Source organism: Priapulus caudatus, unplaced genomic scaffold (genome assembly GCF_000485595.1).
Source record: "Priapulus caudatus unplaced genomic scaffold, Priapulus_caudatus-5.0.1 Scaffold38, whole genome shotgun sequence".
Taxonomy (NCBI): domain Eukaryota; kingdom Metazoa; phylum Priapulida; class Priapulimorpha; order Priapulimorphida; family Priapulidae; genus Priapulus; species Priapulus caudatus.
In genome coordinates, this window is record NW_014577099.1 from 87,016 (window position 1) to 98,453 (window position 11,438).

At 43.7% G+C, this 11,438-nt stretch overlaps 1 protein-coding gene across 2 annotated transcripts in view; it reads left to right on the forward strand.

The window, feature by feature from the left end:
• The first annotated feature begins 218 nt into the window (after positions 1-218).
• LOC106819395 (PR domain zinc finger protein 14-like) overlaps positions 219-11,438 on the forward strand; it is a 24,351-nt gene continuing 13,131 nt past the window's right edge. Inside the window, exon 1 of one of the 2 annotated variants that reach the window (XM_014824046.1) lies at positions 219-516. Coding sequence is in view for 1 of the 2 variants with exons in the window: in XM_014824039.1 (XP_014679525.1) it covers positions 10,019-10,149 (131 nt within the window). In the remaining variant the exon portion in view is untranslated. Of the gene's footprint in view, positions 517-9,841; positions 10,150-11,438 lie in introns of those variants that run through there. The other variant, XM_014824039.1, reaches the window with a different exon arrangement.

Genomic DNA, 11,438 nt, shown 5'->3' on the forward strand with positions numbered 1-11,438 from the left:
ATGACCCATCTGCAATTTAGATGAGTCGTAAAGACAATGCCACTCATCTAAACGCGACGGGACGGCGTACAGTGATCCCGCGTATAAATGACCCGCCGGTCTAATACTGCCCATCCGCTATATAGACACGGCCGCCTATTCGCCGCGCCGACCAGAAGTCGCACGCTTAACCCGATAATCGGCAGTCACCTTTAGGAATCAAGGCGATCAGGTTATAGGCGCCGTTACGCAATCTCGGGCCTGTCGCGTGAACGTGTTGCCGTGTTGCCGTGCATCACAGCGTTGCTCACGACCGTCGTCCCTCGTCCGAGGAGCGGTCACATTACGAATGCTCTCTCGCGTGTCCGCGCGTATCGATAAAGTCCTCGACATCAGTGTCCAGTCCGCGCGAGGGAAATATCGGCGCCCGCAGGGAAACGATAGAGCGTAGAGCGTGAAAGCAGCAGCAGCAGCACCGTGGCAGCAGCGGCCCATCGAACGCGCAGCGACGGAAGAATACCGCGCTCAATTCCATCGGTAAGCACGTTCGTACTCTCCTTTAACTATAGACTGGCTTCGACGCATCGACTCCCTGCAGCTATCACGACCGCCGTACTTCAGTTTGCACCGAGAGCTTTCGGAGAACAAACAGACAGATTTCGCCTGTATTAATCGGCGTTGGGAAACTCGTGCGTTTGACGATCGGCGAATATGTTTATACATGCCGCGTCACATGCTTCTACCGGTAGCATCACGTGCTTCTACCTGTCGCATCACATGCTTCTACCGGTAGCATCACGTGCTTCTACCTGTCGCATTACATACTTCTACCTGTCGCATTACATACTTCTACCTGTCGCATCACGTAATTCTACCTGTAGCATTACATACTTCTACCTGTCGCATCACGTGCTTCTACCTGTCGCATTACATACTTCTACTTGTCGCGTTACATACTTCTACCTGTCGCATTACATACTTCTACCTGTAGCATCACGTGCTTCTACCTGTAGCATTACATACTTCTACCTGTCGCATTACATACTTCTACCTGCCGCATCACGTGCCTCTACCTGTAGCATCACGTTTCCACCTGTCGCATCACGTTTCCACCTGTCGCATCACATACTTCTACCTGTAGCATCACGTTTCCACCTGTCGCATCATATACTTCTACCTGTCGCATCACGTGCTTCTACCTGTAGCATCACGTTTCCACCTGTCGCATCACATACTTCTATCTGTAGCATCACGTGCTTCTACCTGTAGCATCACGTGCTCCTACCTGTAGCATCACGTGATTCTACCTGTCGCATCACATACTTCTAGCTGTAGCATCACGTGTCTCTAGTTTTTGCAGCACATGTCCCTCTCCGTCGCACCACGTGTCTGAAGCTATCACGAAATTCTCTATTGCATGGCGCCACGGAATAACCGAGACATGTTCGCCGCTTTTGCTTGCTGGCCATGATTGCATTTAACATCGCCTAAAGCAAATATACAAGCACTACCCGCTAAGCCGTTGACTTCTCTTAGTGTGTAAGGATTCTAATCAAAACTAGAGTGCCGCCTATACGTACTTATCAGCCTGCGTGCCTGCCTGCGTTGCACGTAGTACCCGCCGCTGATTTGATTTCGGTGCAAAATATTGCAACTTATAAGCTAGTAATTAAGCTATTCGTGCAATGAACAAAGTGCGGCAAAACTCCATGCAGGATATCAGAGCGTTGCTTTGGGGCTGGGTAGTAGTATATGTACCGGGGATTGGGTGGGTGGGGGTGTACGCACGCAGCTAGCGCGCGCGACGATGTGTACAACATTATGCCCTAAAGCGCGACAGAAACAGCATAAGCACAGTCGGCTGCAGGAAGCGACCAAGTGAGAGATTCGCTGGCATATTCTCCATTTTCCACATGCGTTGACTTGACGTGTGACCGGCGGTTATGAAGGCCCGTGCATCCGTCGATATGTTATTGCAGCGGTATACCGATGAGGTCTTTGTTGGGTGGTCGCGTTTCTCGCTTGATTTTGTTTGAGTCACTCGACTTCTACTGACTCGTCCATTGCTGTCTCGTCTGCACGTCTCTCTGACCGTCCATTGATGTTCTTTTGTCAGTCAGTCGGCCAGTCAATCAGTCAGTCTGTCTGTATGTATGTATGTTTGGTCCGTCCGTCCGTCCATGCGTCCGTCCGTCCGCCCGTTCGCCCGTCCGCCCGTTCGTTCGTCCGTCCGTTCACCCGTCTATCTGTCTGTCTGTCTGTCTGTCTGTCTGTCTGTCTGTCTGTCTGTCTGTCTGTCTGTCTGTCTGTCTGTCTGTCTTCCTGTCTGTCTATCTGCCTGTCTGCCTGCTTGTCTGTATGTCCGTCTGTCTGTCTCTCTGACTATTTGTCTCTGCTCGCGCGCGCTCTCACTCTCTCTCTCTCTATGTGTGTGTGTGTGTGTGTGTGAGTGTGTGTGTGTGCGTGCGTGCGTGCGTGCGTGTGTGTGTGCGTATGTTCGTGCGTGCGTGCGTGCGTGCGTGCGCGTGCACGTGTGTCTGTATGCCTGTCTGTTTGCCCGCCCGCCTGTCTGTCTGTCTGTTGGTCGGTCGGTCTGCCTATCTGTCTGCCCGCCTGTATGTCGTAGTATTGGTATCCGAATCTGATAATAAATTAATAATAATTTGTTTGCCACGTTTACGTCGTATTTATGTATCATGTTGAAAAAATATACGACGGATATCCGCGCTGCTCTCAACAACAACTCCTACTAACGGATTATCAGTCTTTTGATTACGATGTTATGGTTATTTCCCCGTCTCATTATTATGCATGAGAATCGTGAATGTGATTAACCCGACAGCAAAGGAATAATTAGCGTGTACCGTTAGGTAAAGTTAGACAATAGCCGGCTGACCGCTGCTGGGCAATCAATGAACAGCGTGTGGATACGGGTGCCCCTCGCTCTCTACGGGCCGCCGCCATTCACAGCATCAGCAAATGTTGTTGCTGCGGACATTAGGAAAACACGTCATTAGGGCCTTCGTATAGCTGATTGCTGGTAGTACTAGACGTCCTCGCAAGCTTAGCTGCGCGGTACTCCCGTTGTGGTAGATCCCACTAGAGCAATAACATTTGTGTCATCAGTACGGACGCAGCGACACCATGCAACAATCGTGCACCACATGTGCGAATACTGTCAGGTTATTACACGGGAGTGGGGTTAAGATAAACTTCGCTCTGAATGAGCGGTGTTTGTCATTGCCTGGCGTGAAATTAAACGTCCGCTCACTGTGTTTACTAACAGAAGTGTTTATGCAGAATTAAATCCGACGTCGCCATCTGACTAACGGTTTACATTTGCCAACGAGCAGCCGGAGATTACGATATTTCTGTAATTCAGTGTATAAAGATTACACGCCCCACACCGTGCATAAAGAAACGAAACAATTAAATGTTCGTACACTATTATCTACGCGTATTATTCCGAGGGGATCTGATGATGAACAAAGTAAGACTGAAACAGACATTTACTAACGTCACGAGTCCTGAATGAAAGGGAGTCGCTCGGCATCTGACGCTTTTCGTCATTCTCGGGTATTACAAGAGTTGTTTTCGACGCAACGCGCGTCATACAAAAAACATACGTAGTTCTCATATATACGCTGAGGGATTTTTACGGCTCGAATAGCGACAATGGTACTTTCGAGAGGTTTCACGCGCGCGCACGCGTTAGCAAACAGTCTCTCTGGCACTCGCGTTTCTGATACCCGACCTCTCCGAAACGGATCTGTTCAGGGAGTCAGGAGGCGGCACGCACGAAGAGTTATGTCGTCATCTCGTATGTAACGCGAGGCAACCTGCGGACGCGAAATAAACAGGCCATTGTGACGGCGCGTGTGGAGCGACACCCGCTGAATGCACCGCGCTCGAGATTACGCCTATAAGTCCAGCTTAGTGGCGCGGCTGCTAGTATTGTGAGCAGAGCGAGGGTAACAGAGTCACCGGCATGAATAATTGAGAGGCTAATTACGACTTGTACGCGGATATCATATGTGTAATTATTCTAAAGTGAATAGGAACACGCCGAATGCAGATTAGCGACCGGGATCAGAAGATGAGAAGATCGTCTGCTCATAAGCAGCGACGTGGAAACTTCGGTCGACGTGAACCGAATTCCCTGGCCAGACAATAGGGATTTATTTTACGACAAAGATATATATTTATACATCTATTACATACTCCCTGGTATACTAATATACGATGCAAGTGAAATGCTAGCACAATCCGTATATATATATATATAATGACGGTAATGATATACTACGTATTTTAGTATTGATATTGACTATATTTATGCGTGTTAATTTTATAGTAGGATGGTATCAAATGAATATATCTTATATCCTGGTAAAGAAAAAAAAGAATCACTCATTATAAATTATATATATATATACGTATAACTAGAATTGGTATAGTTATTTTAGTAGAAACGCAGCTGTCATCTTTCGCTGTTAAATGGACTCTTTCAAATAACAATGAATTTACGACATGGTGCCAAGGGCGGGCAAACTCGTCTATTGTGTGTGCAGAACACAATTAAATTAGCATTAGAAAACTATATATATCATATATACACATATGCACATATCTATCAATTTATTTAATGCTTTCGCCTAAAGGAAATTGTAATGAGCCGAATTGAATTATCAGAACGAAACGTGTGACGTGTTTAGATGCAAAATTATGTATCTAGACTTTCTGCAATATTTCATCACATAATTCGCTACAAATACTGAGTTGCGAGACCCGTATGTGCATGCATCTAATCGGTTACATATGCGTGCATGCGCGCGCGCGTGTGTGTGTGCGCGCGCGCGCGTTTGTACGAATATATTCGCATACATATCCCAGCGCGAGTACTCTCTCTCTCGCAACAATTGCGCTGCGACAAAGCAGTTCATAGGCTCTATAGTTCATCGATGACATAGCGCAGTCCCGATGTCGAGAGACTTTGCCACAAAGCACCGACGACTCCCTCGTATTACCAGTATTTACCTGGCGTGTACGCCGCAAATCCCAGCTGATTAAGGATTTTCTGCCGTTATTTACTACTGGCGTTGTTCCTGGCTTTGCATGCGTCAGCAGCAGCAGCCGCAGCACCAAAGCTCAGAAATATGAAAGGCCAAAGCCACAACAACCGAGCGAGAGAAAAAAACAATAGACGTCATTGAATTCAACCATGTTCTTAGCCTCGCCGCGACGCACAATTCGTCTCGCGCAGCTCCTAAAATATTTATTTCATCCGCCAATATGTTAGATTAGGTTGATTATTTATTAGTCCCATTCTAGAGAGGCGGTAAATCGCAGCTCGCATAATAGACGCGCGCGAGTGCGCTGTAATCGACAGATTACTATAAAGGCAACATCTTACATCGTATATATAGCAGCTGCGATGGTAAGTGCAAGCGCCGTGACGCCGCGAGGCGAGGCTGCCGGCTCCTCCCTCTTCTTTGTCCGGGCGGCTCTCGCTGCTTACTCTATGCAGGTCTGCATTAGGTGCGAGGAGCAGTTAATTACCTGCATAAGATATAGCGAACGGACCAGCTACATAGGTGTTATTCACCAGTAGATGGCGTCCATAGACGGCAGGCCTGAATAAGCATGGCAAAAATATTAATCACAAATACTTAGTTGCATACGCAACATACATTTTATTCATGATATATGATCACAGATCATGAATCTTACTTCACGTACAGATTTCACTCGAAACTTTTGCTAGAGAAATTCGCAGGGTCACGTTTCACCCTCAAACACCATGGGACGGTCACCATGGGTACGTACTTCGATTGACAGAAAGTATAATTTCTCTAATTTCTGGACAAGGCCAGCATTACTTTTTATGCTTTATAGACATCTATAAGACATCTATCTTGCGAATACAGTGCAAATTAATTTAATATATATTGCCGAATAATACCTCACGAAAATGGGGGAAACGACCGTCTTATAGAGATGAAATAGTTGCGTGCAGACTACACCGGTCGGTTGACTCCTCAGTACCTACGTGACTTACTATAGTTGAGGCCGGGCATCGTTGGGAATCAAACGAGGTATTAACTGTAGAGGGTAAAAGTTACCTACTTGCTCCTACTCTTATGATAAAAAATTCAACTGGGAATAGTATATAATAAATATATTTTATAGAAAATGTAAATATTACACTCTCAATTCTTCGTGCTATTTTATATATTATTAGTAAAAATTAATTCAATGGGAACATTATTATGATATAAATATAATATTAATCATATCTGCAAATTATATTCCCCGCCTCATCTTAACTATATGCATTTGTGTCTTGGCGTCGTGAAAATCTCACGAGAACGCTACATAATATCCTAACCCGTCCAGTATATACCGTAAGATTCGTCGAGCTCTCGCCGCGATTGCAGACTGCCGACTTCCAACGCTCCTTCGCATAATTAACTATGCGACTCTCGCAGATACGTCAACGTCCCGAACCCACCCCATTGCCTACGTCCCATGCAGCATTTTTGCCTCAATGCAATGCTCTGCACGGACTTAACTCGTGGCTCAGCAGCGACCGTTCGTTTTGCAAACGAGTTCCTGTACGGCGAACCGCGCTAGTACATCCGTAGATCATCCTATCTACCTACTCACGGCTCCGTGCATTATCTCGTTAAATACACACGCCACACTTGTATTAATGAATAGTTGAAGACGGTTAATATCGTGCACATGTATTCCCTCTTTTGTCCTGTCAGCGTGAGCGAGCGGTCTTGCGTGGCTCCTATAGACGGCAAGCCATGTCACGACCAGTGCAAGTGCCGCGCATCAGGCAAGCACCCCCGTAAGTAAGAGATTTTCCGTGCTGTTTACGTCTTTATTCTTTTATAATTCTCCAATGAATGCCATGTGTTAGAATTTGTTTCTCGTGAATATTTGAGTACTCACATTAAGTAGTAAAACGCGCCGGACATTTTGCTCTCGCGATCTCTTAAAGTGCACGCTAAAGCCAATTATACCTTATCTACGTAACTTCGTCACAGAACCTAATACTGGGGTCACGAACTGATGTAAAAATGGATATTTAGAGGTTTCCCGATATGGAAACCAACATTGCATGCCCAGGAACTTTAAAACGAATACGGTTGGATCCAAAATAGCAGAAATCTAATCATGTGGACAATTGATAAGTTATCAATCTCAGGAAAGGTGAATAACAATAAAAGTGAGAATCATCGATATACGGATCATGTCAACTTATAACCGCATAAATTTTATATTTTCTGGCCGATATTCGCGTCAAAACCGAAGGTACTGCAGGCTTCTCGCCGTAGACCATGAGTCATAAGGTTGACCAACTCGTTTAGAGATTTGCCGTTCGTTCGTATATGGACGCGTAGTTTGGTTGATAATGACCGTAACTACACCATTTATTATAACAGGTTATCTACAACTATAATAAAATGTTGCCTGTACACGACGAATGGAGAATATATTATAAGGCTAAAGTTCTGATTTCAACATCTCTAATGCCTATTATTATAGAACTAAACATGCATCACAGGATTCTCAAAAAAACACCAGAGCATTCACTATGAATAAATATTTCTCTTAACATTGCGTTGACAGCGAGAGCTATGACGATAAATATCATCATGTTATGTTTATCACATGATAAACACTGCACCTACAAAATACTACAGCTAGGCTGAGGAAAAACTTATTTACACACTTAGAAAAATTCACATTTTTTATGTAATTAGCGCTTTTAGAATGCATGCGGAAATATATAATAGGTCAGTATATTTCAAAGTGTTAAAAAGTTAATTGTTCGTCAATACCGCCTACTCCTGGCTCTCAACATGTTTCGCGTTTCCGGAAGTTCGCTAACTATATCCCCACGCAATTTTTACCACATCCATACCGTTCTATCAAACTCCAGCCACTGCCCCTACTTTCATCAATTTCTACCTGAATCCCACCGTTTCACTAATGTCCATGCCTCCCAGCACGCTTCCACTATTGCCACATTCTTTCTAGATACTATCGTTATCCCACCTGAACACTGTCAAATGGAGATTTACCATGTTGTAATATGAACACAATACGAATTGGTACAATACAGATTTGCATGCGCATATTGAATATAACACTATTGTAAGCCTGTACATATAGATTGCATGAACATATTGAATATAAAACATATTGTATGCTGTACATATAGATTGCATGAACATATTGAATATAAAACATATTGTATGATGTACATATAGACTGTACGTGTTGTAAGTGTTGTAACCACACCTCCTGGCTGCGCTCTCGGGCACAGTCGACGCTCTTCGGCTATCAAACGTTACAATGTACGATTCGGTCGTAATTCGCTGTCCCTGGCGTTAAGCGTCGTAATATTACATACCCGACGCTCGTATGTAGATGCTACTCATTCGACTAATTCGCGCACGCAGACCTAATCACTCCATGATACACAGCTGCCCAGCCGCGTATATTATAGCAGCTATATATACACGTATATGGACGATGATGAAGCATCGGTTGGTGGCGATCGTAAGCGAATGTGTCGTGCTAGTCCAGCGAAATTCTTTGCGCGCCGCGACAAAGTTATATACCTCGCCTGTCAGGGCACCGATGCGAGCCGGCTAGCAAGAGAGATTGTGGGGCTTCATCGAGAGAGTGTGAGAGGGAGAAATAGAGAAGAGCAGAGGAGAACTCGGGGCTTCGGAGCCGAAGGACCAAAAGAGAAAGAAAGAGATGGAAAGAGAGGGTGCGAGGGGAAGAGAGAGGGAGAGAGAGAGAGAGAGAACGCTCGCGCGCATTTAGAGAAAGGTTTAGTGTGTGTGTCTGTGTGTGTGTGTGTGTGTGTGTGTGTGTGTGTGTGTGTGTGTGTGTGTGTGTGTGTGTGTGTGTGTGTGTGTGTGTATGTGTCAGTGTGAATGAGAGAATGGGGGAGAAAATGCGAAACGATTTCAGGTCAATGTTGTCAGTGGAACATTTACAAATTGCTATATTCGCGCTCATGATATATTTTAATATTTAATATTTGTTATTATTATACCATCTCCTACTCGCCTCTAAAAACGTTATTCACACATCTCGCGCTTGGCACCGCGCGAGTGATCAAGTATCACATTTAGATGAGCAGAGCGTAGTTCACGGACAAAGATGTCATTTTGCGGCCTGTTATTGCTGATAATTTAGTTGGTCCAGTTCAGCCTGATCGCAAGTGATTGAATCTAGCCAGCAGGATTTCGTTGATGAGTGCCGCGCTTCCCACACGACTGAGTATCTGATTGCGTTATCTCTGTCGAGAGCAGCATACGATACCTTGCTAACATAGGTTGCTGAAATAGATACACAAATATATTATTGACATCACCTACCGCAACAACGGCGTAGTCATGAACAAATTCGACATGGCAACATGATTGCTTGGCGTTTATTGTTGTGATTACATATGCAAGTATATGCAATGACTTAGCGCCATAGGACCTTCAGTCAAATAGTCAAATAAAAGATAGAGTGAGAGATAGGGGAAGAGAACGAGAAAGTTCGAGAGCTAGAGAGAGAGAGAGAGAGAGAGAGAGAGAGAGAGAGAGCAATAAATATATCATTTTATATTATATTATAAAAATTAATTCAATGTGGAACATTATTATAGATATAAATATAATATTAATCATATCTGCAAATTAATTACCCCATCTTAACTATATTATGTGTCTCGTTGTGAAAATCTCTACGGAGACGTAACTAATATCCTAACATGCAGTAACGTAAATGTCGAGGCGGATGCAGACTTGCGACTTCACGCTGATAATATATAGCGACTGCGAGATACGAACGCCACACCTTCCGCGCATGCGCATTTGCCTCATGCAATGCTGACGGACTAATCGTGGCCAACGCGCCGTTCCTATTGGAAACTGGAGTTATGTACGCGAAACGCGCGCTAGGACATCGTATATAGAGACTACACGCGATATGTAAGATACACACGCACACTTGTATTATGATAGTTGAAGACGGTTACATATCGCAGACGATGTTTCCCTCTGTTTGGTCTGGTCAGGTGACAGGGGTCTTGCGTGCTCCTATAGCAACCATGTCACACAGTGCAGTCCGCCATCAGGCAAGCACCCGGTAAGTACAAGAGATTTTTCGTGCTTTTACGTTATTTATTCTTTTTATAATTTCTCACAAGTAATGCCATGTGTTGAATTGTTTCGTGGTAACTATTTGAGTACATATTATAGTAAAACGCGCGACATTTTCTCTCCATGTCGGTAAGGCACCAAGCCATATACTACCGTAACTGTCACAGAACCTAATATGTGGGGTCACGAACTTTAAAAAAATGGAATCTTAGAGTTTCCCGATATGGAAACCAACATGCACCCGACTTAAACGAATACTGTTGGATCAAAATAGCAGAAACTATAGTGGAAATGATAAGTATAAAAGGTGGAATAAAAATAAAAGTGAGAATATCGATATAGGGAAGAGTCAATTATCAACGGCATAAATTTATATTTTCTGGGCGATATTCGCTCAAAACGAGGGAGCTCGCGTAGACGATGACGTCATAAGGGTGACAACTCGTTTAGAGATTTCCGTCGTCGTAGATGGACGCGTATTTGGTTTGATAATGACGTAACAACATTTATTATAACAGGTAACTACAACTATAATAAAATGTTTGCTGGTAACACACGATGGAGAATAATTTAAAGGCTAAAGTTCTGATTCAAACCTGTAATGCCTATATTATAGAAACTAAACATGCATAATCGAAAAAAACACAGAGCATTCACATGAATAAATATTCTATTAACATTGCTGTTACAGCGAGAGCTAGAGAATAAAATCACATTTTATGTTTATCACAATAAAAACTGCACTACAAATACTACACTACATGAAACCTTATTTAAACTATAGAAAAATTACATGTTTTATGTAATGCGCTTTTAGAAATGCAATGCGAAAATATATAATTAGCAGTATATTTAAAGTTTAAAAAGTTAATGTAATCGGCAAACCCTACTTCTGGGCTCTTCTAACATGTTTCGCGTTCCGAAGCTCGCTAACATATCCCCACCATTTCTTACCACATCCCATCCGTTCTACAAACTCCAGCCACTTCCCTACTTCCCATCACTTTCTACCACATCCCACCCGTTTCACTAATTCCCATCACCCCCACCACGCCCCACTATTTCCCACTATTTTCAGATACCCCCCACCTGATACATGTCAAATGTCGAGATTTTACATGTTGTATATGACACAATACGAATTGTACAATACAGATTGCATGCGCATATTGAATATAACACATATTGTATGCTGTACATATAGATTGCATGAACATATTGAATATAAAACATATTGTATGCTGTACATATAGATTGCATGAACATATTGAATAT